Source organism: Nyctereutes procyonoides, unplaced genomic scaffold (assembly GCF_905146905.1).
Source record: "Nyctereutes procyonoides isolate TBG_1078 unplaced genomic scaffold, NYPRO_anot_genome, whole genome shotgun sequence".
NCBI lineage: Eukaryota > Metazoa > Chordata > Mammalia > Carnivora > Canidae > Nyctereutes > Nyctereutes procyonoides.
Window position 1 is genome coordinate 23,763,160 of NW_026575122.1, and position 26,024 is coordinate 23,789,183.

The following is a 26,024-nucleotide window of genomic DNA, read 5'->3' on the forward strand; positions in this document are numbered from 1 at the left end:
AATAGTGCTTTTTAATCTGCATATAGCACTTCAGTTTACACCACATCCTCGCACAGGTCTCATTTGCTTATTTCGCTCAGAAGATGCAGTGCAAATATAAAATTTACAGCGTAAACTTTCCTTTTAGTTATCCCTTAAAGGGAATTTGTATTTTCAGAGAACTATGTGCATTATGCTGGCAACTTAAATCTGACATGGGCAAAATTTGAAGTGGCAACGGCCAAGACTTGCCAAGTGGCAGTAGCTAATTTTGGCGAAGATACGGACCTGGAGGTGGAACAAGTGAAAAGGGTCCATGGAACCTGAGCCCACTTATGTCCAACACCTTGGGACGATGGAATACTTTACAAAGCACAACCTTAAAAAGGTCCAGGTGTTTAAATACAGAGTCGCTCAACTGTCTCCTTCTAAACAACAACAACAAAAAAACAAATAAAGCCAAACTTTTCCTTGCGAGTAAAGTTTCTGTGAATTTATGATTTAGAAGCGGGGAAGAGAGGCGAGGGCAATAGGCAAGTCTAGTTCAATGCCTAGGCAGCTGGAGAGGTTTAAAAATTGAAGTAAAAAAAAAAAAAAGTCAATGAACTTCTGTTGAATGGATGAAAAGCTCTGCTTTAAATATAAACAAAATAGGTAAAAATTATATTTGTAAGGAGACCTAAGAAAGGGTTTACAATAGTGACTTCTATGGAGAACTGGGGGATCTGAGGCTAGGTATGGGTTTACTTTTCTGTGTACCTTTTCGAGTTTTTAAGATACGCACCCTCAACCTTTATAAAGATTAGGAGAATCCCTTCTTCCCATCGTCCAAGCGTCGCTTCCTTCTTCCCAAAACAGTTTCCTATCAAGAAAACTCTCAACAGACGCCCCTCGAGCGAGCGAACAGGTCACCTGAATCAGTTCGTCCTTACTGCCGACCCAGATACGAGGCCAGGTGCTCAGGTGGAAGAAAGGGATGAAGGGCTCTTAGGCTGACGCTACGACCCTACAGGCCACTGCGCCTCCAAAAACCTGCGGCAAGCCGAGGCGGCTCTAAGGCTGACTCGCACTGGCGGCGCGGGGCTGTTCCTACTATTATTCCGCAGTCTCACTTCCGTGCGGGAGAAGGCACCCAGAGAAAGGTGCTTCGCCCCCGCAGGGCGCTGGACGACCTGCAACTCCCCCGGCGCTGCACCCGGTGTCTGCGTCCCGTTGGGCTGCTGCATCGAGGCCCAACTCGAATTCTTGGGTGGCAGATTCGCCACTATCGGCTGTCACAATTTAAAACGAAAATTCGAATTTCCCCATGTTGGAAGCCCTTTCAGTACAAGAAAACAGAAACACGAGAGATTTGGGGTCCTTGAATATTTTTATCCTCTGGCTTCCACCCAGCGCGCCGCGGACTGTCGTCGAAAGCGACGACGCGGACGCTCAGGTCGCCGTTGCTGGCGCGTAGCCGCCGCGGCCCGTCGCTCCCGCCCCCGCCGGGAGTCCGACGTGGAAGTTGCTGGCGGAGCGGACTTCCAAGGGATCCGCCTGGAGCCGGAGCCGGAGGCCGGAGGCCGGGGCGAGCAGGGGTAACGGCGCCGAGGCTCGAATAGCAGTCGCTGCCGAGGCCGGGGCCGGTCTCTGACCACCGACGAGGGCGGACAGGCGGTTCATCATGGGTGAGGGTCCGAGAAGGGCTTCCGGGCGCGCTCGAAGGGCTGCGGCTGAGGGCTGGGATCGCGGTCGGGGGTGGGGGTGGCGGGGGCGGCGGCCTGGGAAGCCCGGAGCAGCGAGCTTTTCAGGGGCGGATCCTTGAGGACTGAACTTGCCACGGCTCTTCACCTGTGGCGCTGGACGCTGCCTTGAGTGTTCGCCCCTGCCCTCGCTCTTGTCCCCTTCACCTCGGAGGGGTCAGGGGGTAGGGGCTCTGCTGCGGCCTGGGAACCCAGCCCCGAGCCCTTTCCCCTGAGCAGGAACTTCTCCGTCACCTCCTCCGACCCCCCTCGACTTGGGGCAGGGCGCAGAGTTGGCCTTGCGAGGCTTGGCGTTTGCCAGTCGCAGGTGCGCCGAGGGATCTTGCGTGACAGAGGAGGTCTGACCCCGCAGTGGAAGCCTGGTTCTCCCTTCTTGGACCCTGGGATTGCAGCAGTTAAAAAAATCCAAAGGGAATTGTTGCTCATATTTTATAGACCACTTGGCATTTGCCTGTTTCTCTGTAGCTTTTCATGTAGATAACATAGTTGAGGTGGGAAAAGGGAATGGGGACGGTACTGGTCATTATGGGTCAGTGAATGAGATTTTTTTTTTTTTTTGAGGATCTCACTTAATTTTATTAATTTATTTTTAATAAATTTATTTTTTATTGTTCAGTTTGCCAACATACAGAATAACACCCAGTGCTCATCCCGTCAAGTGCCCCCCTCAGTGCCGGCCACCCAGTCACCCCCACCCCCTGCCCACCTCCCCTTCCACCACCCCTAGTTCTTTTCCCAGAGTTAGGAGACTTCCATGTTCTAATCTCGGTATTTGGAGTGCTGGTTGAGGGCACTCCCTTGTCATCACAAGTGCCAGCAGTACCTAGCTTCCCTCCCTGCTGCAGCCTGGACGAAGGTGCAGCGTTTTTAACTGGTTCACAACTGGACACATGATGCAAATTCTTTGGCCTATTTTTAATTCCTTTACGATTTTCTGGGGGATTTACTTCCTGCCCTGGAATATCGCAAGCACTTTACTTTTTTCATTTCTCTCTTCGGTATTTTGTTTTGTTTTGTTTTTCATCGAAGATTTTATTTTTAACTAATCTCTACACCCAAGATGGGGCTCGAATTCAATCAGGAGTTGCATCCTTTGCAGCTCCAGTCAGGCACCCCAAGTTCTTTTCTTTTTACGGTGTAAAAGGTAGAAAAGATTTTAAGTTATACACCTATTACACTTTCCCAAAGTTCTCTGGCCTGTGGTGTCTTCATTTTTCCAGACTTGGATACCTTAATTGTGCCATTTCTTTGTCAGATAACCATGTATTGCATGTAGCATCATTTTTGTTGTCTGCTGTTTTTTTTATATTGTTAATGTAACTTCCTTTTAATCTTCTCTAATGGCTTTTAGTGTGGAAGGGCCAAAGTGCTTTCTTCTGGTGATCATAAAGAAAAAATGTATTTTAAAAAAGCTTCTGGGGCGCCTGGGTGGCTCAGTTTTTTGAGCCTCTGACTCTTGATTTGGGCTCAGGTCATGATCCCGGGGTCATGAGATCGAGCTGCATGTTGGCTCCTGCTGGGTGTGGAACCTGCTTGGGATTCTCTCTCTCTCCCTCCCCCCTTTGCCCCACACCACCCTTGGGCAAGCTCACTCTCTCTTACTCTTAAAAAAAAAAAAAAAGCTGCTTTCTTTTGTTGTAAAAAGAATAATAAAGATTCTAAATCACTACCTCCCCTCTTACGGATTTTTTATTTAAATACAACCCAAATGAATCAACACCTAAATCTGTTACCAAGAAGCCCTGCTGAAACAAAGGATAATTTTAATTTTTTTCCAGATTTCTTGAGGTATGAATGACAAAATTGCACGTATTTAAGGGGTACAATATGATGTTTTGATATACATTGTGGAAGGATTACCACAATCAAGCTAATTAATACATCTGCCACCTGAGCTTTTTTTGTATTTAGTGAGAACACTTTCAGACCTACTCTCTTAGAAAATTTCAAGAAAAAAAAAAAAGGAAAATTTCAAGTATACAGTATATTGATTTTTTTTTTTTTTTGTAGTTACCATGCTGTTCATTGGGTCTCCAGAACTTACTCATTTTATAAGGAAAGTCAGTTCCCTTGTTTGACATCTCTCTCCTTTTCCCCACTCCCCAGCCTCTCAGAACCACCATTATATTCCACAATGCCTTATGTATAGGAAACGTTTCTGGAAATATTTCATGATACATTGAGTGAAGCTTTATTATTTTTTTAAATGAGTTTTCTCTCAAAAATAGGTTTTGTTATTTTGGGCTTCTGTGTCTCAATTTCTTTTGCAAGTAATATTACAGAGAAATCTCAGTGATTGAAGGTAGTTAGGATGTTGGTGGTTGTACTGTGATAATAATTGCTTTTCACATGTGAGGACCTCATTGTTTGATTGTCCTTTCGATTTGTCGAATGGTGTTTGGGGGTTGTGAGATCGCGCCAACATATCCATATTCTCATGGGCTCATGAAGGCAGTGGTTCTGTTTCTCTTAATCTGGAATATATCTTCTGTGCCTTCCTGACACAGTATGCAGGACATGGTGACAATTAGTAATTATTTGTTTGATGTTGATTAATATATATCATTGAGAGCAAACTTATGTACCTAAGAATTGAGGAAGATATTACAGCATTATTTAATTTGGTGTAGCTTTCAAAGGGCAAGATTAAATGTTTTGTGGGCTTAGTTTACAAAATGATGTTTTTCTTTTATTATTTTTTTCAGGTGGCTTTTTCTCAAGTATTTTTTCCAGTCTGTTTGGAACCCGGGAAATGAGGATTTTAATTTTGGGATTAGATGGAGCAGGAAAAACTACAATTTTGTACAGATTACAGGTTGGAGAAGTCGTTACTACTATTCCTAGTAAGTATTGGTATGATAAACTAATTATAGGTTTGTTTTTTTTCCATCTAACATAACTTTATTTCTGATAAGTAGTTCATATAATGTAATTTTAATATAGTAGAGTTTGTAAACTTCCAGTGTGGGCATAATATTAATTACATTATTTTTCATAAATTGAGGCAATTTGTAAACCCTGTGCATGGCTGGGTTTTGCTGTTTAGAGCTTTTTTTTTTTTTTTTTTTAAGAAGGTTTTATTTATTTGACTGAGAGAGAAAGAGAGAGCCTGCAAGCGAGCCCGTGCACACACCAGCAGGGGGGTGACAGGCAGAGGAAAGGCCTAGGGACAAGCAGGCTCCCTGCTGAGCAGAGAGCCAGAGGGCAGGGTGGCGCTGGGCTGGATCCCTGGACCTTGGGGTCGTGACTTGGGCCAACGGCAGCCACTTAACCAACTGAGCCACCCAGGAGCCCCTATTTAGAGCTATTTTTAAAGTTAGAGTTAAGCCACTTAATCTCATTGAGAGCCCATATTTTTATGGATAAAATGAAGATAATACCCACTGACTTTAAGGGAGAAATAAGTAAAGTATATAAAATACTTTATAAACCTGTTTAAAGAATTATATGGATGTTAAGTGGTATTATTGCATCCGAAGTGCTTTTTTTCCCCTGTATTACTATTTTAATTAAGACTTGTTTCTCTTAATTTTATTGTTTGTTTGTCAAAGAACTGCGTTGAGACTATTGAATTAAAATGGTACCTAAAAATATCAAGAGACACCTCAACTTTAAATCAGCTGTCGATATCTTAGAAGAATATTTTCAAACAGTCCTATTTGACTACATGAGAATACTGTTTTTTATACTTTTTAATTTGTTGATAAGAATTTACTTAGAAATTATATATAAACTAAGTAACAGTTTGTAGAATTTGCTCAAGAGCGTTAAATTATGCCTCTAAAATCACTCTGTCATGCAAGGTATTTCTATATTTAGTAATATTTAAATTTCCAGATTAAAAGAAAAAAAGTCTAGTTGTTATGAAAGAAGAACTTTTTAAATACCGTGGCATCTAGTTATTTCTTTATGCCACCTCCAGTAAATTTCAGTTCCCTTGGTTTTTGCTTCTCGGAGTCGCCCATCTCTGCTGTGGTTAAGGATCCTGCAGTGCACGCAGCCCAGTGTATTGCATTTCAGCGAATACACTTAATAGCATACTCTTGTCCTGTGCGTGTTAAACAGTATTCGTAATTGAGATAAAGATGGCGATTACACTCCCACCTAATTCTAAGGGAGACATCATGAACTTGCGTTTTAGTTTTTCAGTCAGGTTTATTATAGCTATGTTTTAGTTGTGATAGGGAATACTTAACCATATACACATTAACCATATACACATTAACCATATAGACTTAAATTTAAAACAAAAATCAATTGTCCAGTTATAGCTGTAAGGCATTTCTTACTTGGATTTTTTTAAGTTTATAGAATCTTAGAAATAGTTTTTTCAGCATCTTCTTCACCCTCCCTAATGAAAATAAGTATCCTGCCTTAGTAATGTGGTACTAGAGTTCTACCTAAAAAGGATAGGGAAAAGAGATGAGATACCTCCCCTTTGACCATCTAGCCATGACCTTAATACAAATGAGCTCTTTGAGGAAGTCTGCAGAGGGTCTGTGAGATTGCCACACTTGGAGAACCCAGTTTCCATCAAGGGGTATATAGCTGTTGCTGAGTCTCTACCTGCTGAAGTTTAGAATTTAGGCTTTCTTGGTTTGATTTCCTGTTTACTTGCTGCCTATCAAAATTCCACTTTTTTTTTGTAATACGTCTACAGCTGTTCTTTCTAAGCATAACTTTCTAAACACTTGTATGCCAGGATTGTATTATATGGGGAGTTTAACACGGTAGGTTTTCCATTGTGCTAAAAGTTCTATATTTGCAGATGTGACTGGGGATTCTTACACACCTGAAAGTGGTGCTGATCTTGCTAATTGATGGTGTGTATATATAGCACAGAAACTGTTTTGTCTTAAATGAGATAGTATTTCAATCAGTAATGTGATTCAGTAATAATTCATTAAGCGCTAAAAATTAGATTGGATACTTTGAAGCTAGAATGCATTAGTCTACATATACTACTGATTTTGATTTATCTTCTAGCTATTGGATTTAATGTTGAGACAGTAACATACAAGAACCTTAAATTCCAAGTCTGGGACTTAGGAGGACAGACAAGTATCAGGTATGGTACATCGACCAGATTACTTTGTAGTATTGAATATTTATTGGCCCTTTTAAGGTTAAGAGCAATTAACCCAAATATGTTTTCTTTCATAATTTAAATGGGAGACACCTAGTTTAAAATGAGGTAAAACTCCTTATTCTCTCAATTGAATTAAAATTAAAAAAAAAAATTTAAGGAAGCCAGTTCTTTGGATATCACCTAAATGAATTTTTTCAAGAAAATCTCAAGGTCTAATTACTTGAGTAGTTTTTAACTAAAAAGGGTCTTCCATTTAGTTCTTGTCAGTCACTTTGTGAGACAGACTGTTTTGGATTTTATAAGTTAACTCTCAGCCTGCCATTTAGGGCTAATGTGAACATAGATGCCTTTCAGAACTTAGCTTTCCTGTCCAGTATTCTGTGCTTGGCATGGGAACTGTGAATGTGTGGTGGGTGCTCACTATTGTACCTACCATCTTAAAACATAAGTGGTACATTCTCCAGACATCCTGCTGCCTTTTAACCTACTTTTATTTTTGAACCACTTTTGAGTCCCTCTCTAAATTTAGTCATTTCTACTTCATGAAGTCTTCAGTAATCAGTTAAATGTCTGGTATATAAAAATCGTATTAAAAGTATTAAAAGTTTTCTTTAAGGGACTCTTGGGTGGCTCAGCGGTTAAGCGCCTGCCTTCGACCCAGGCGTGATCCTGGAGTTCCAGGATCGAGTCCCACATCAGGCTTCCTGCATGGAGCCTGCTTCTCCCTTTGCCTGTGTCTCTGCCTTTCTGTGTCTCTCATAAATAAAATCTTTTTAAAAAAATTAAAAAAAAGTTTAAGAACCCATTCCTTATTTTTTATTTATTTCAAAGATTTTATTTATTTGAGAGAAAGGAAGTGTGTGAGCCAGAGAGCACAAGCAGGGGGAGTAGCTAAGGGAGAAGGAGAAGCAGATTCCCCACTGAGCAGGGAGCCCGACCTGGGGCTCAGTCTCAGGACCCCGAGATTATGACCTGAGCTTAAAGGCAGTGTCTTAACCAACTGAGCCACCCAGACACCCCAAGAACCCATTCCTTAGGGTCCCTAGTTAGAGACTTATTAGATGTTAACAGTAAGGTCTGTGTATAATGTACATTTAGTGATTTTTGTAGATTAACTATAAACTATTTTCTTAAAGTCTGAACTCATTTGGAAACTTCTCGATCCTGTGATTTAATGTTTATCATTCCACCCTCATCACATCTGAAGGATATGTATGATACATACCCATCAGAAAGAATGAATCATTATGGCATTGATTCTAACATGGAGGGGGCAAGATTGGCATGTAAACCCCCCACTCCTCCATCATTGCCAGGTCCTGGCTTATAAATTAACATAGCAGGTTCTTTTACTTTCAAATAATAATATATTCTCCCTTCCTGAACTTTCTTTAGGCCATACTGGAGATGTTATTATTCAAACACAGATGCAGTCATTTATGTAGTAGACAGTTGTGACCGAGACCGAATTGGCATTTCCAAATCAGAATTAGTTGCCATGTTGGAGGTAAGAAAACTTTATTCAACTGTGGGGAAATATATTTTTTTAAGAATTTATTTATTCATGAGAGGCAGAGACACAGGCAGAGGGAGAAGCAGACTCCATGCAGAGAGCCTGATGTGGGACTCGATCCCTGGTCTCCAGGATCATGCCTTGGGCGGAAGGCGGCGCTAAACCGCTGAGACACCCGGGCTGCCCGAAATCTTTTATGTTTGCTTGCTGTTTCATTGTTACCACATGCAGGAATAATTAAAAGGAAAGCAGAGATTTTCCTTCCCATGCCTTTAGTATCATTTTCTTTTCTACAGATTACTTCCTCTTCCAGAAATTCTGTTGGGAAGAGGAATGGAGAAAAAAATATTCCAGCTGTGTAACTTCGTGTTTTAAGCTAGATTTCTTGGTTTCTAGGAAGCTCAGAGCTAAACTCTTTCCAAACTGAAAGAATTATTTTAAGTTACTCCTGTGAAGTGCTTTTTATAAAATGTCTTTATTTCTAGTTGTAGAAATTAGCTTATGAAAGCAGATAAGGATATAAACAATAAGGAGGTCTGTTTGTTTTAGAATTTCTGGGTTTCTGCCACACCTCTGGCCCTTGTTTATCTCTTCCAGCCTTTTCATTTTACTCTTCCTTGTATTCACAGTCCTTCAGCCATACTAACCTTTCTGTTCTTTGGATACACCAAGCTTACACTGGACACTTAGGGCTTCTTGTACTTGCTCATCTTTCTGCTTGAAACGCTCTTCCTCCAAATCTTTGCATGGCTACCTTCTTGACAGGTTTTACCTCATGTTTCTGCCCCAGAGAGCAGCCTCTTTTATTTTCTAACACCTTATCCTACTTTACTTTTTGTGCCACTTAGTGTTTCCATTATTTTATGTGCTTGCTTCGGCAGCACATATACCATCTTTCCATTATTTTAAAATATATTTGTTTGCTTATGTATGTCTCCCACCCAAAAAATGTAAATTCTTTGAGTTTACCCTAATAATCCTGATGTGTGGAACAGTGTACAGCACTTATGTAAGAACTCAAAACATAGTCACTGAAGTTCATAAGATAATTTATTGGCTAACTGAAATCAGAGGATGCATTAGTAATAATCAAAAGTTTAAGAAATCTCCAGTTGTTAAATAAGCTTTTCAAATATTCTAATGGTTAATTTAAGTAATAATGAAATTGCCTTTGCTTGAGAAAATTAGATTGTTTCCTTTTCCTACCAGAGCTATGATTCTGAATTATTCAGTCATTGAATGCTTAAATATATTTTCTAGGCCACTTGATTACCTAGGTAGAAGCATTCTTGGAATACCTTGGACTTCTGATTTCTTGACTACTGACTTCTTAATGGCTTCTGAGTTATAAATTACAGATTTAATAGTTGTAACTTTTGCTTAATTTTTTTCACAATATAGCATCATATTTATCATAAGAGCTTCTTAAAATTCAAGTATAAGGAATTTTAAGGAACTATTTAACTGCTTTCAGTATAATGGATTTTTAAAGTAAAAGCTTTAGTTAGATGTAATTCACACAGTATCATGGATTTTTATCATAAAATATTGCGTAAAAGAAATGGGTTATTAGCTTCAGTTTACAGTTCTTGAGTTGTGCTGGGTTGTTATTTGTGATATTAGGATTTGACCTGTATAATTGTATGAGAAAGAACTAAAAATTGTATTCTTTCTTTAGGAATTAACTTTTAATCAATTCAGTCAATAAATATATAATGTAAAGTACATGTAGCGTAAGAGCCAGGTCTGTTATCTATTACATTCAAACTTAAAGACAAGTCAAGTTATACTATTCTTGTACACAAAAATAAATTCTGTCTGGAGTGAAGAATTAAATGTAAAAAATGAAAATCATTAACTCCCAAGAATATGTAAGTGAATATGTGTAAAATTTCTGGATAAGAAAGGTCTTTCTAAATCAAAAGATTGGAAGGAATTATGAAAGAAAAGATATATTTAATTATATTAATACAAACAAAACCCCCACAAATACAAATTAGGGTGTAAAAACAGGAAATCTGGAGTTTTATAACCAGTGACTGAGGATTAGTGTTCTTAATTGTATCAATTGATTCTTTTGCAAATAAATAGAAAACTGAGCATGAACTTATAGTGCAGAGGAGAAAACTCTTATTACTGTTAACATTTGCATTTCGAATACTTTGATAATAAGTATTTAAGGAGATGCTCTGGAAAAATATGTAATTTCTAATTCTTCCAAGGCTGCACTGAAGAATGTTACTGTCAAACGTTGGTGGAGTTTAAATTGTTATAACCTTTCTGGAAAGCAGTTTATTAGTATATATAACAAGAACCCCCCCAAAAGTTTATACTTTCATTCTATTTTTAGAGAGTTTGTTAAGGAAATAAGAGATTCATACAGAGATTTCTGTGTAATGACTGTGTCCCTGTGGTTTCTGTTAATAGTCAAGTAAAAAGAATTTAGTAAGAGTCTAATACTGAAGAACAGTTAGTATACAGTATATTTAACTATTAAATTTTTTTGGAAAAAATTTTGATTGTTTGGAAAAATGGCCATGATTTAATATTTTTTAGAGCAGGATATAGGTCTGTATGTAAATTGACTTTAAATGTGTAAATGGGGCAGCCTGAGTGGCTCAGCGGGTGGCTCAGTGGTTTAGGGCCGCCTTCAGCCCAGGGTGTGATCCTGGAGACCCAGGATGGAGTCCCACATCGTCGTCGGTGCTGCCTGCATGGAGCCTGCTTCTCCCTCTGCCTGTGTCTCTGCCTCTCTCTCTCTCTCTGTGTGTCTCTCATGAATAAATAAATAAAATCTTTTTAAAAAATGTATAAATATATTTATTAATAAACAAGAAGTATCTGAATTATAAAGCAGTAGAAAATACCGAAAATGTTAACAGCGATCATGTTTGGGAGGTAGGACTATGGATGAAGCTTTCTTTTCTTCATACTTCTCTATAATTTCGAATAATTTATAATGAACATTATAGATTCATAATTAAGAAATACACTTTTAAAATAATATATTTGTTGGCATTTCTTTCTAAACTTAAGGGAGCAAATTGACTAGAGAAAATTAAATACTTTCTCTTTTATTTAGGAAGAAGAGTTGAGAAAAGCCATTTTAGTGGTGTTTGCAAATAAGCAGGACATGGAACAGGCCATGACTCCCTCAGAGATGGCAAATTCACTTGGGTTACCTGCGTTGAAGGACCGAAAATGGCAGATATTCAAAACTTCAGCAACCAAAGGCACTGGCCTTGATGAGGCAATGGAATGGTTAAGTATTGTATTTCCAGAAGCCATCTGTGCATTGTTTTTGTGTGCTTCTATTTGCACACGTGTGGTTTCCCTTTAGTATTAAGGATGAAATTCAGATTACTTAGCAGCTTATCATATTAATAAGTTCCTCCAGTCTTCTCTGCCACTGGTCTTCATGTGCATTGGCTTTTATTTCAGTCACACTTACTGATTAAAGTTAGATAAGCCAACCCCCCCCCCTTTTTTTTTATACCTTTTCCCTTCCTTACTGCATCCTCCAATTCCTTATACTTCAGGACTTAGGTTAGGACTATCTTCTCAAGAACCTTCCCTTGCACATCTCCGTGCCCACTGCCTTACCACACACATAGCTGGATGTCCCTGTCACAGAAGTGGCAAAGTAGGGACGTGGCCCTGTAATTGATTTGTGCATCTACTCAAGATTTTAAGCTCCATGAGGACCTTGACTAGTTTTCACCTCTGAGTTACCCACATCTGGCCATGCTGCAGAAGTTACAGCCTGGAAGGAAGATAAGCTGGTCTTTTTGATTATTCATTTAGAACATAGACAAAATTGAAAGCTAAAACGCCTTCATGGAAATTGAGTCCTTAACATCATTCTTCAATATAACTGTCTTAGCCTTCATCATTTAAAAGGAATCCGCTTTGGAATCACTTCCAGTATAAAACTTTTATATCTCAAAGTTTGAAGTTAATTTTGTGAAACTGTTCATTTTTTCTTTGCAGGTTAGTTGAAACATTAAAGAGCAGACAGTAATTCAATCACTTGTGCCCCTGTGAAATGAAGCTACATCACATATTCCTTTGGAAGCAGTTAAGTATGCTTCGTGCTACTAAATGTTAAAACTGTGTGATTGTTGGTATATACTGAACTGACTACAATACTTGTAATAAATATAAAAAATAAGTATTTGGTTGGAAGGGTAGCTCACCCATGATTGAACCAACTGAATGTTCTGTGTAATGTAAAATCCTTCCTTGCTTTTTTGTGTTAAGTATATATTCTATTTGTATGGAATTCATATTCAAATAGATTCCTATTAAAGAATGTACTCTTATTGAGGAAAAACCCTCCTATTTTTGAATTAGTGGTTGCATCTTGTATGTATAAACACTAATAAATATCTTAACAGATTTTTCCCCCTAAAATGATTATGTTTTTCCAAAGATTAGACTCAGTAGAGGGGAACAAAGCGTGGGTAATATAGTCTTCATTTGCTAAATGACCATTTTATTTAAGCTGTTTTGTTGTTTGTTTTAAGCTTTTGGGAATAGGCATGAAGCTGAAAAATTATTTTGGTGGTTAACATCACTGATACCTGTAATTGTCACTTTAGTACTTTATAGTTGTTGAAAAAATTTTACATATATACAGGAACCCAGTGATGTAGGTACGACAGTTTGTAATGTCTTTATTTTATGGACATGGACCCAAGGTTCTGATAAGTTGGTTTGCTCAGGATCACCTGCCAGGTGGGAACAGGCTCAAAGTGAGATTTCAGGGTCAGAAGCTGATCCCATAAACTATACCATAAATTCCTGAATATGTCAACACTGGCAACACAGACAACCTTAAGTGCTTAAGTAAAATTATGCTAATTGAAGTAGATACAGTACATTCAAAATAATTTCTATAAATATGCTATACCAGTAGAGGTAGTAAAAACAATCCTAAATGGTTATATTTGATGGAATCCACAACATATTAAAGGAAATTTTAAAGATCTATTTTAAGAAGCATTGTAAAAGATATCATTACTGTCTTTTCATTTTTTTTATTAACTGTAATTGGATTTACCAATTTGGTGAAAAGTCAAAACAATACTGGTCATACGTGGAGAAATGGAACAATCCTGGTTTTAAAAAGCAGACGTACTGATAGGGTAAAAAACAATTATGTTCAAAGGAACTTTTCAAACTCTCCAGTCTACCACAGAATTGGCTGCAGTGGGGACAGAATATGGTCCCTTGTATTTACTTACACTGGGGGGAAATCTTGAAGTTGGATAACCAGCAGTTAAAAAATGTGATGCCCTCACTGGTGTTCCTGGGAACACTGTGGTCCACTTCCCGTCCTGCCACTGTCTTTGCAGACGTTGACCTCTAGCTTCTTCCTTCATACCTTTGGTCAATCAGATCAAATGAATGTGGCTTTGTCTTTTCACCTGTGGGACTTTACTCTTTTTGCCCATACCCAGCACCCATTCTTAGTTTGGTCTCTTAAGTCTTGTTTGGAGACCTTCTTCTAGGCCCAAGTGTTCTCAGTGCTGTACCTATAATATTACTTAGCATGTAATTATTGTTTCAGTTTCCAAATCACTCCTGAAGGACAGATTGTTTCATATTACTATCCTTAGAATCCAGTGTGGTGCCTGGCATCTTATGGCATCTTATAGTAAGAGTGTGGTTGAGATAGTGGGTTGTGTTTGCCAGCTAGGAAAATAGTACCTCTTTGACCTAGGCTTTGGTCCCCTTGTCGTCAGTGGCTGGATTTGTACTTCAGTAGCTAAGTGTCCCCCTGGCCCCACTGCAGCACTTTAGGAACACTGTGAAGCCTGCAGGAAGAGAAGCCCTGGCAGGCATATGCTACTCAGGACATAAAACTCTTGCCATCTTCAATACTGAGCACGCATGAAGTCATAGCATACACTAGCACTTGAATGAGCATGGTCTCTGTTTTACCACAAAGACTAGAATGGGGTAAATAGAGCATTCACTTATTTTAATATACATAAATTATGAAGTCTTTGTCTAGTAGGAAACAACTATATAGGTAAGTTACAGGTATTTGAATGATACTTATAAAAATGTACTGAATATTGTTTTGGAGAACCGTGAAAATGGGAAAAGCTCCAAACTTAAAATCTGAACACATGAGTTCTAGGCACAAGTGGCCATTCCTTCAGTTTATTTTTTTCCCCCCATAAAACAAGAGAATTGAACAAATCCTATCAAAGTTTTCTTTTAGCTCTAATACTCTGTTTTATAACTCTGGTTGGTAAATGTGCTGTGTCATGTGTTCACATTAAAAAGAGAATGGTGGAAATTTGTTATTAGAATACTTGAGATACACTTTAAGTTGTGAAAATGTAAGTACCATGAGGGTAGGGACCATACCTTATTTACTGTTAGTATTCCTTGCATCTAGTGTGGTGCACTTGGCATACAGTAGGCACTCAATAAATATTTACTAAATTGTGCTCAATATCCCTGAGATATTTGTTCTTTCTGATTTTTGCCTTAGTGTTAATTTCTGATTTTTTTATTTAAAAATTTTCATAAAGGCAGTACATGCACTTTAAATCACTTAGAATTAATTGAAATCAGCCTTCTGTGATGCGTGTCACACTTCTACTTTAGGCACATTACAAACCCCTTGGAAGTGTGAGAACTCTTGTCTGAGACCAACTACATCAAAACACAGATACTAAAGTTCAAGAATGTTTGAACATTTGATTTCTATGCCATATGCTATATTCTGACTCCATAACTAGAACTGATAAAAAGCATGGGCTTTCAGTCCTTGCTGTGAATCCTGATTATGCCACATGCAACCCGTTACCCTTAGGTAAATTATTTAACTGGAGTTTTAGTTTCTTTATCTGTAAAATAAGAACCAATTTTAGGCAGCTCTCAGGAATACTATGAGGACTAAATAAAATGTCAGCAAAGTGCCCGGCACATAGTATGGATTCTTCTCCCCGCTCCCCCTTCAAAATATATTGAGCACTAAAGAATATTGCTTCCACATCAGGTGTAGATGGAGACAAAGATACCATATGTATGAAGGAGATCACGCCAAACTGTCTTTCAAAGTTGTTTATAGGAGTTCCCTTTGTTTACCAAGCTAGCGAGCATCTAGCCTTATCAACCTTACCAGCCTCTAAAGGGTTCAAAGTGGAATTTCATTCTGATGTTAATTTTCATTTTCATAATTACTGAGGTTGAATATAGGAGTGATTCAGAATATTTAACAGCCAGACGTAGCTGATGTAGGAGGACCCCCACTAGTCCAGGTGTTGATCCTGTGATTTTGTTGTGGGGAGGTAGGGAATCTAGGGACTCACATAGCCAGGGTGGCACTTGCGTGTCTCAAGGCAGTGAGTGCTTACCACCTAGTATATTAAGTACATTTTAATATTTAAGAACTGGTATCGCCATATAAGGGTAAGTATTAATGTTTAAGGGCCATTTATTTTTCTTCTGTGCAATGCCTATTTCTCTCTTTTGACACTTTTTCTACTGGACTGTCTGTTGATTCATAGTTATCTTATAGCCTGGGCACTGTTAGGTTGATTATCTGTAATGCTGTACACCATACCCCAGCTGTATGTGCACAAATTCTTAACTTTCATGTAGAACTTAACCCATGTTCACTATAGATATAGCACTTTTTGTGACTTACTTCTGGTATCTGACAGGGAAAACTCCTCACCCTTTTCAAAACTCCCTTTTTAAGAGCATCATGACTGGTTTTCAGTTAATCTTCCATATAAATTTTAGGATCAGCCTGTTAGGATTATATGAAGAAGAGCTCTTGGGATTCTACACAGATAGGTCTTTAACAAGTGGGATCCAACTTCTTACAATACTAGATCTTCCTGTCCAAATAACATGGTTATTTTTCCATTTGTGCAGATTTCTTTTAATGCCTTTCAATAAAGTTTTCTAGTTTTCTCCATAAAAGTATTATAAATCACTTATTTCTAACTTCTACATTCTGTCTTGCTATTTTAATGCCTTAAAAAAATTATCACTACTGTCACATGTTTTTTAGACAGTGAAGATACAGTAGAATTATGAAAATGTTTTAATTTAAAAAATCTGAGCATGATTCTATTAAACTGTATAATATACAATATATGCCAGTTTAACTTAAATAATAAAACCTGCTATGATTTCAGACCAGCAGATATCCTGAGAAATTCATGCTTTGGGGTAAATTGAGATACTTTATCAGTAGAGGGGGCACATCATTCCACAATTGCTAAATCTTTCAGGCTGTAGCTCTTTTGTCTCTTGGTCTTACAGCTTGGACGCAAGAACTCTATTTTTCTCTTCTTGGCTTCACTTTTATTTTTGTGTTTCTTGAGCTTTTTCTTTGCAGCAATATCAGGATTTGTTACAAACTTGAAAAAAATAGAAATTTTATATTACTTTTAAAGTAAATGTTAAACCAATAAAAATCAAATGCAGAAATGGGCCATTTAAATATCACATGCACACAATCCCATTAAGGAGAATGTGGAGCCCTAGCTGTAAGGTCCCATCTCAAACATAGCCAATCCCTCCTTCTTCCCTGGGTAAGCGTGACACACATCACACATGCATGCACACATGATTCAAAATACTGGTTCAAAATACTTAAGTCTAATGAACACACCACATTTTCAAATGGGAAACGTACCTCTAAAGCCTTCCTCTTTTTCCGGAGTGCCCTTTTCTCATTAGCCTGTTTCTGTACAGAGGCAAAGGCTAAGGAGAAGTTCTCAAGCCCAACCAGCTTTTTGAGTAACTCTATGATTTCCTGGGATAGATTCTTCAGCAAAGGATCTAATCACAGAGAGTAATAATCAGAGATAATCACGAGGAAAGGGCACATTTAAACATTGCTAAAATCAACAACATGCAAAATTTAAATTCCTGCAGCATTATCACTTTTATTACTTGAGCATTAAACACTGACCTCAAAGCAAGCTCTACGTTTCTGAGATGGGAGAACAGAGTGTTGGGCATGACCCTCCCAGCCAGCACCCCTCTGGATGTGCCAGGAGACCACAGTCTGTGAAGCCTGTTTTCCAGAGAAATCCTGGCTCAGAAGATGCTAATTTGAGAACCAGACAGAAACATTTTGGGTTTCTTTATTAACCTGCTCAACTCTGCAGACAGGGAAAAGGTAAGTGTGACTCTAGGCCGTCTCTAATTCACGGGTCACAGATGTTTAGCTGTGTCCATAACCTTTTTTTCTTGAGGGGGCGGTGGGGAGCAAAGACTTCTCAGAGACAAAAATCTTTGTTTTCCCACTCTTCCCTGCCTTCTGTCTCCCAAATGCAAATAACCCACTGATTTTTGTACTCAATTTCAGGAGCTGTTCTAGATCACAAATTTCTTGAAAATGGCGACTAGGTCCTTTGTACCATTGGAACCACCAGTTCCTGGCAAATACAGGTGCTCAATAAATGCTAGGTGATGAGAACCAAAGCCGACCCGGAATGGACCACTGCTTTCTCAGGGTTGTAAGACTAAAATAGCTGCTGCTTTGACATTCAGTTCATTTTATTTTAAAACTTAATATCTACTTTACCCCCTCTCTTTCCAATCCCCAATTCTCTCTTTTCCTATTATCAAAAGAGACCATTTAGGATCAGAGAAGGAAAGACATCAAACACCCAGGCAAGAAAAATGAAAAAAACAGGAAAAGTAAAAAGATTTTAAAAATACTTTACACTTTTTTTATGTTGGCAAATCAAATTAAAAAAAAAAATTGTAGCAGTCCTCTCCCCCACCCCCCCCAAAAAAAAAGAAAAAAAAAAGAAAATATCTCACACTTTTGCCTTATAATTCACAGAGAATATTCTGACATATTGTTCATTATTGTCCACAGACCACAAGGTTCAGAACTACCTCCAGGTACAGTTTTCTTTGCTTAGGAGTAAAGCATCTTTTAGGAGAGAAACAATCACTCTTAAACATGAGGAAGCACACAGAAGGCAGTCAAACAAAAAATATGCCTCATTTGTTATTGATTGTTTTGATCTCTAGCAAGTTTTCTTAAAATGAACTCTGGCAGGGAGGGTGGACAGAAAGGAAAAAGAAAGCATGGAGGAGAAAAGTGAGGGTTCCTAAGGTGCATGTCTTCAAAGACAGGCTGTAGTTACCCTGGTCCGAATAGGTGCTGTTCAGCTCTCGGAACAGAGGAGCTAGGATCACGGGGAGGTACGGCTTCACCTTGTCTGCGCCAAGATCCATGGCTAGAGCGCCAAGAAACTTAAAGATGCACGTTCTCTGAAAGTACAGATCATTCATGGTCCTTTGAGGCTCTTCTCTTACTGCGGCCATACAAACAATTTAGAAAACAAGGTCTCCTTTTGGGTTAAAACTTTTGAGAGACTCAGGAGGATTGCTCTTACACGCCTAGAATGCTTTTATAAAGAAACCAGTGCCTGGAGTCATGAGGCACTCACTGTACCTTTAAAGGGTTTCTAGGTGAATAGGCAGCCTCCAGCTTCGCGATCCGGGACAACCTCTGCACCAACCACAGCAGCGTGGCCGGCCTGCCGTGCTCATCCTTTGCCGCCTCGGTCTCTTTGTAAGGGTCCAGCGTCTCCTCGGCACAGGACCCTCTGGCCATACCATCTCCTAAAGCTGCTTGTTCCTCCCTCTCACCTTGCTGATCCTCAGATTCAGGTTCCAGTAAATATAAGACTTTGGCTACAAATAACAAATTCTTAACAACCTTTAGAAAAGGGGAGAGAAAGGAGGAATTGGGACTTTGATTTTGAAATAAATACGGCTTAGGAAAAAATAGGTTCTACAATTAGAGAAAAAACCCCATAACTGGGCATTGCACTATTAAACTGATGATTGTCCTATATTTTGATCATCTTCAGTTCTACCTCATACTGTATCCAAACCCATTTCCATGTAACTCATCTACTGGGTCTAGATCTACCTTCAATGTACCAATAAGTACATGATTTTATTCCAGACTATCCATTACATTTTTTAAAATTTTATTTATGCATGAGAGACCCGCAGAGACACAGGGAGAGGGAGAAGCAGGCTCCCTGCAGGGAGCCCGACATGGGACTTGATCCTGGGTCTCCAGGATCAGGCCCTGGGCTGAAGGCACTCGACCACTAGGCCACCCAGACATCCCCCTATACGTTACAATTTTTAAGAGAACTTTTCATCCCTCCTCTATTAAATCTTTTCATTTATTGAGCAATGACTGTATACACAACATTCTAATTTAATTCTAAAATATCATTATTAAGTACTATTATCAGGAGAGAAAACCAAGATTCAGAGTTATTAAATGACTCACCCAAAGACAAGTGGTCAGCCAGGATTGAAGGGTCTTTAGAATTTAATCCTAAATTCTTAAAAACAGATCTTCTCAAATTCCATCTGATCCAGTTAAACAGCCCAGGGACCAATTTTAGACTTATAATAACAGGCCCCAATACTGGATCCCTAACTCTGACATCCATGAAATCTTGGACATAGGTATTTCACACTAATTATGAGAAGGAGGAAGCCACGTTGGTTTTGAGTTCCTTTACTATCGTGGATGCTCTGTTAGAGGTGCTGTGTGCCCAGAGTTTCTCCCAAATGTAGGACACAGAACCCTGCACACTGTCTGAGGCTAGCCTGACCATTAGGAATTCATGTGAAGATTATAATTTCCTTCTCCTGGGACCTTGGCCTTCCTGAAGACAGTCCCAGTTTTGGAGGCCTTGTCCCCTATGGCAGCCACTTCACCCTAAGACTGGAGTGAACCACATTCTATAATTTCTTTCTTCCTAGGTCAGTACTAGTAAATCCCTTCCTGTCCTGAATTTCTATGGTTGTATCTGTCAACCTCTATCAAGACTGATACTGTGTGAGACCTCACCTGCTACTACTCAGGCAGGGTTTCTTTGGTCTCACTTCGCTATCCACTGAACAGCTTTCCGTTCTTTCTCTGATCCTGTCATATAATGAAGCAGGCTGTATTTTCATGTAAAAAGTGATGGCAGTATTAGGGTTAATGGCATGCTACTTGCGATCACTCTTTGGATACAGCATCCACTTAGTTCCCGTTTCCATCTTGTCCATAATGACAAGAGTCACAATCAAGTGCATTGCTCATAACTAGGCACTGCATCTTTGTCATCTCTACCAACAGCTTTATCAAAGGAGGAAAAAAATAAAGGGAACAGTAGACCCTATTCAAAGGTAATTTACATTTACTGAACATTTATAAATGCTTCTATTTACATTTTACTTATAGTTACATTTTATAATATAAAATACATGGAACTTTTTAGTGATTTATCTGCCTTCTGTTCACCACAGACGATTCTCAGACCACCCTGTAACATGACCTTTATTACCTTCTTTTCAAGCTCCAGGGGTAAGAGAAGGAAATGTAGTAATAGAGTTTAATATAGGATCACGATCAATCGGTCAAGCAACTAATGCCCTTCAAAGCTTTGGTCACAATGTGGGATAGATGTTAAAACTGAACATGAGAAGATTAACAGCCTCTCACTGGGAATTTTAAATGGAGCCAAGAGTAACCTCAACAGGGACCCAAGTGCTGATGAGATTTATGTCACAAGTGAACATGTCTTTTTTTTTTTTTTTTTTTTTTAATTTATGATAGGCACACAGTGAGAGAGAGAGAGGCAGAGACATAGGCAGAGGGTGAAGCAGGCTCCATGCACCGGGAGCCGACGTGGGATTCGATCCCGGGTCTCCAGGATCGCGCCCTGGGCCAAAGGCAGGCGCCAAACCGCTGCGCCACCCAGGGATCCCGACTAGATCCTTTCTATTCAACCAGGAGGATACTACTCACCTGCTCTCCTAGAGACTGATCTAAGAATTTGGAATGCAACTGATGGCAAGAGGCTAGGGAGATACTTTTCATCTGTGAAAACAAAGTAGACATTGACAGACACAATGCAGGCATTTCTCATTGTTCTTAAAACTCCAAGTCACTAACCATTATAGTAAACTAGGTGCTAGATTTTGACTTGTATAGGTCTGGAGAGGGGAGGTCCATGACCAGAAAGAAACTGTCACTGTTTCATTCTACCTGCCCCAAGTACATTAGCCCCACCCACCCCCAAAAGGGGGAATACTTTCAAGCTCTGGGGCAATACAAATAATCCCTCAGGTTATCAGTAGAAAACTTGACAACATCCTAATATATTTTTTTCCTTCTTTCCTTCCCTTCCATCTTCTCATTCAGTGTTTATGGAGTTCCCACTATGAGTCACGCATTGTTTTAGGCCCCAGGAAATCCAAGATGGATATAACATGGTCTCTAACATTTCCACAAACATGATCTCATTTATGAGGCAGGACAGACAGTATCAATTTCATTTAAAAATATGTATTTTTTTTAATACTGATAATCTGAAGCAGTAAAAAAAAAAAAAATCATAGAAGATGAATGTTCTAAATAAGACTGACAGTTTACAAATTCTCTTTGGAAAGCCTTGGCCTTGAGGCCCACCCTTCTCTAGTACCCACTACTCTTATAGGATCCATGTGCAACAAGTCAGATGTAAGAGTTTCTGCCGAGGGCCAACCCCAAAACGGTTACAAGAAGCAGAATGAACATCCCACACCGACCTCAAAGAAAGGGAAAAGTTTTAGGGAAACATTACCTTTTGTTCAAGGTCATTTGTTAGAAATCTTACTGCTACGGGTACTGAGAGTTTCTTTTTAGTTTTTTTGGTCTTCTGTTTTCTAATAAGTTCCTCTGGTTGGCAAGAGGCGAAGAGTAATCCAAAAATCTGGGCCGCAGTGAGCCACACCCAGCTGTGTGGATGTCTCAGGTGACAGTGCACATAACCTAAGGGAACCAAGATGCACCTTCAGTATCTTAGCTCTCCTGACTCTTTGGTGGTAAATATGATTAGCGTAGGCATTATCTATTATCTGCTTGGAGCTAGGGAGAGGTGAGGTGGTAAGAAACCGGAAACAACCAGAAAACCAGCTCCTAACGTGGTGAGTGACAGAAGAAGTATGAGTAAGCCTAAAAACACCAGTTCCATCAGAATTAGTTTCAGGCCCAAGGGAGATAAGGTGGCTGTGACATTTGTGAGTTCTAAATTAATATAAATATGTATGAAGGCACACGCTTGTTTCTAGTAATTACTGAAATCGGGGGGGATGTCATCATTTCTTGAGGCTTTCTCTGTGCCAAGCACGGGGCTAAGTGTGCTACACACATTATTTTATTTAGACCCCACACCAGTTCTGTAACATTAGACTTATCCAGTCCATTTCTCAGGTAAGGAATCTTAGACAACGGGCTAGATGAGGTGCCGTGCTTTAACAGGCAGAACCAGGCCTGGGCCCCAGCTTGACCTGGCTGGCCCCAAGCTTGTACTCCTGTGTTACGTGGACACTTTGAAAACCTTGTGGGTTTTAGGGAACATGATTAAAATTCTGGATGAACTATGGCATATCTGAGTTTTAGTCTATGCTGCTTTATTTCATTAACAGGGTTTTACTTTTGTTCTTTGTGTATTTTGTAATAATGTGGCCATGGCTCTGGTGGAGTCATACCACAGTAGGCTTATTATAGTAACTTAGTAACTGTAGGACTTCTCATTGAACCCTGAGTTCTCTTAAAACAGCTGGGTACTTAAAGCATTCATTCCAAAGTCTATTTCCTACTGACTAATCAAAATTGAATATGTTAAGTTAAAAATATTAGGATCTTATTTTTCATTTAAAGAGTGATATTAATAATTTAAATGTCACATAGAGGTTAAACGGTTTACTAATCACGGCACATTTGCATGGGAGGCTATTTATAGTCATTTTAAGAAAACTACCTACTAAGTGTGTTACGCTACAATGATATTCTTATTTAGGTACAAACAATATATGAGAGTTTATGTGGAATTATGTAGCCTGTTTACAGAACCCTATGTCTATTTAACAAAAGACAGACTGGATGGAAATAAATACCAAATTATTACCAAGTAGCAAGGAGGACTCTGAGAAACTTTTTTCCTCTTTTACTTTCCCATAATTAATATTCCTTCTTTTATAAATGAAATGTATTACTTGTGAAGTCAAGAAACATTTTCACTGTAATTAATTTGAAAGAGTCTTTTAAATCTTTCTCTTATGGACTTTTCCCTTGACATTATATACTTTCTAAATATTCATATGCTAATTTACCAAAACTGTTTTCAATAATTCTATCACAACTAGTATGTTTGTTTTTATATTTAAGTTAAAAAGGAAACACTTACTCCAGATTTTATTCAACGTCTCAGAGGGCTTGGTAAACTGAATAATATTACATTCCTTGATGAGTTTACTAATCAATGTAAGAAAACTAAACAGAAGGCGATCTGCAGCTTTTTCTTCAGTCTCCTCCATGATCTAAAAACAGGATGGATAGAAATCAATCAAGACAATTTCAAAGTCTATGATGGCTGTTTTTACTCCAGCATGTAAATTGATACCAAGGTGTCTCAACATCAGTGGACATTTTGGGTCAGATAATTCTTTGTTGTGCTGTGGGGACCTGCCCTGTGCACTGTGGGATGATCTGCAGCATCCTGACCTCTGCCCACTAGATGCTAACGGCACCTTCTACCCTCCATTTGTGACAAACAAAAATGTCTCCAGATGCTACTAAATGTTCAGAGTGGGTGATGGTAGGCTGTGAAATCACCCTGCTGCAGAAATTTCGATCTTCATGTACTACGGAAGATAACTTACTTTAAACCTCATTTAAAATGAAGACCCAACTATACTATAAATTCTTGCCTTCGTTAGTAAATATTTTTTGAACACAAATATTTATTAGCTAAGTCACCTTAGGTTAAACTATAAAAATAAGCAAAAGTTTTATTCTCTGGCAAATTACTTACATCTTTAAAGTTTTCAGGATCAATTTCCTTTTCAATCATGGGAAGAACAGTTCCAAGTCTTCTCTCAAAAGAGACTCCTTCACTTTCCACAAACAAGCCACAGATGAGGGCAGCCAGCTGTCTATTTAAGCTCTACCAAAAATAAACCACCAGAAGACAATGTTAATACAACTTGAGAGGCCATTTACAGAAAGTACAAAATGAAGGTGGGCATGACTCTGTCCTCAATATTATGGGTCACTGGTGGCTAACATGAAAAATATGGAGAAATACTCATACCCAAGATTATAATTTAAAAAAATGGAACTCACCATTATCCATAATTAATACATTCCCTCCCCCAAAAAATCATTCTGAGTACCAAGTAATGTACAGAATTGTTGAATCATGATACCTGAACTAATATAACATTGTATGTCAATTATACCTCAATAATAAAATTTTAATTAAAAAAATGGAAATAAATTTCATACAGTACCCCCACTCCCATTCTAAATTTATTACTTATATATAATATATATAAATATTATATATATAAATATATAATATATATATATAAAAAAAATATACTTTATATTATTCATTAATAGAATGATACTTCATTACCTGAATAAGCAAAACTGAAAACAAAGATATTCATGATCCACTCATGTAGCCGTGTAATTGGCTGACGATCATGGACTGTATCATGAGATTTTTGTTACTCTCTATAGCTTATATGTCCTGGAATTTTACTATAAGAATATATATATATTTTTTTTAATTAAGTTTTTTATTTTAATTCCAGTACAGTTTTAACACACAGTGTTTTTAGTTTTAAGTGTACAATACAGAGTTGATTCATCAATTCTATATATTACTCAGTGCTCATCTAAGTGTACTCTTTACTCTCCACCTATTTCACCTATTCCCCCGATCCAGCAAGAATATATTAACATAATCAACTAAAAATAAAATTGTTTGGGAAAAATTCAACAATGTATAATATGTATTCTTAAAGTGAACACCAAAAGCTAAGACTTTTCATTGAAATATGACTAAAAGCAACCTTTACCTTTTTTGCTCCAAACCAGGTGATAACCATATCAAAGAGCCAGTCTTTTTTCTCAAGGTTGATTTTCCTGAGTAAAGATTTGATTGTCATGGATGCCATCTTTTTGCACATGGCAGAGTCATCGTTCACCACCATTAGACAAAGAGGAATAAAGAACATTCCACAGTTCTCATGGAGCAGCCCCTAAAAGAAAGCAAAAGCAGGCAGTTACGAGCACACTCAGACTGGAATTCTCAGAGATGCCCAAATGGGAGGGCTGCAGACACCCAGGGCTCATGGGGAACACAGCTACCGTTTGTGATTCAAGGTACCTGAGGGAATGTGTCAAAGAGGTAGGAGATCATTTCCAAAGTAGACTCTCTCCCGGTCTCATGTTCATAACTAGGGCAAGAACATGAGACAGACTTGTTAGTATCTTAAATTTACCAGTAATTCTTGAAAAACTTTTAAACATTGTTTCAGGGCATCCATCTATTTCATAAAAAGTGGAAAAAACTCCCATTTTCCCAATTTTAATGCTTTTATATATATCATGCTACTACGAAGCTTTGAATGTAAATGTTAGATTTTTTTTTTTTACCATTCTCTTTAAGTAGACTCTAATGAAAATCAGTGCTCAGACTGAATTTGAAAAGCAACCTACAGAATTGTCATATGAAGTCATGCATATCATTGGACAATCAAGTCAATGACGCACATGGTAATACCCTTAGAGACGGTGCCATTATGTTTAGGATTGATTTGTCACTTTCAAATGGCTGCCACATTAAAA

The 26,024-nt window shown here is 38.5% G+C and overlaps 2 protein-coding genes across 2 annotated transcripts in view; one reads left to right on the top strand and one right to left on the bottom strand.

Annotated features, from left to right (window-relative positions):
- The first annotated feature begins 1,434 nt into the window (after window positions 1-1,434).
- On the top strand, window positions 1,435-12,722 carry ARL1 (ADP ribosylation factor like GTPase 1). The gene is made up of 6 exons (XM_055336276.1): window positions 1,435-1,646; window positions 4,427-4,564; window positions 6,708-6,789; window positions 8,206-8,317; window positions 11,406-11,584; window positions 12,314-12,722. The coding sequence occupies exons 1-6, from the start codon at window positions 1,643-1,645 to the stop codon at window positions 12,342-12,344; spliced, it is 546 nt and encodes a 181-aa protein (XP_055192251.1). The 5' UTR covers window positions 1,435-1,642; the 3' UTR covers window positions 12,345-12,722.
- A 260-nt stretch (window positions 12,723-12,982) lies between these two features.
- UTP20 (UTP20 small subunit processome component) overlaps window positions 12,983-26,024 on the bottom strand; it is a 96,841-nt gene continuing 83,799 nt past the window's right edge. The window contains exons 53-62 of the mRNA XM_055336275.1: window positions 25,564-25,633; window positions 25,253-25,435; window positions 24,199-24,330; window positions 23,572-23,704; window positions 21,967-22,154; window positions 21,150-21,221; window positions 18,777-19,043; window positions 18,466-18,592; window positions 16,995-17,140; window positions 12,983-16,716 (exon numbers count right to left, since the gene is read on the bottom strand). Coding sequence (XP_055192250.1) covers window positions 16,561-16,716; window positions 16,995-17,140; window positions 18,466-18,592; window positions 18,777-19,043; window positions 21,150-21,221; window positions 21,967-22,154; window positions 23,572-23,704; window positions 24,199-24,330; window positions 25,253-25,435; window positions 25,564-25,633 — 1,474 coding nt within the window. The 3' untranslated portion in view covers window positions 12,983-16,560. The remainder of the gene's footprint in view (window positions 16,717-16,994; window positions 17,141-18,465; window positions 18,593-18,776; window positions 19,044-21,149; window positions 21,222-21,966; window positions 22,155-23,571; window positions 23,705-24,198; window positions 24,331-25,252; window positions 25,436-25,563; window positions 25,634-26,024) is intronic.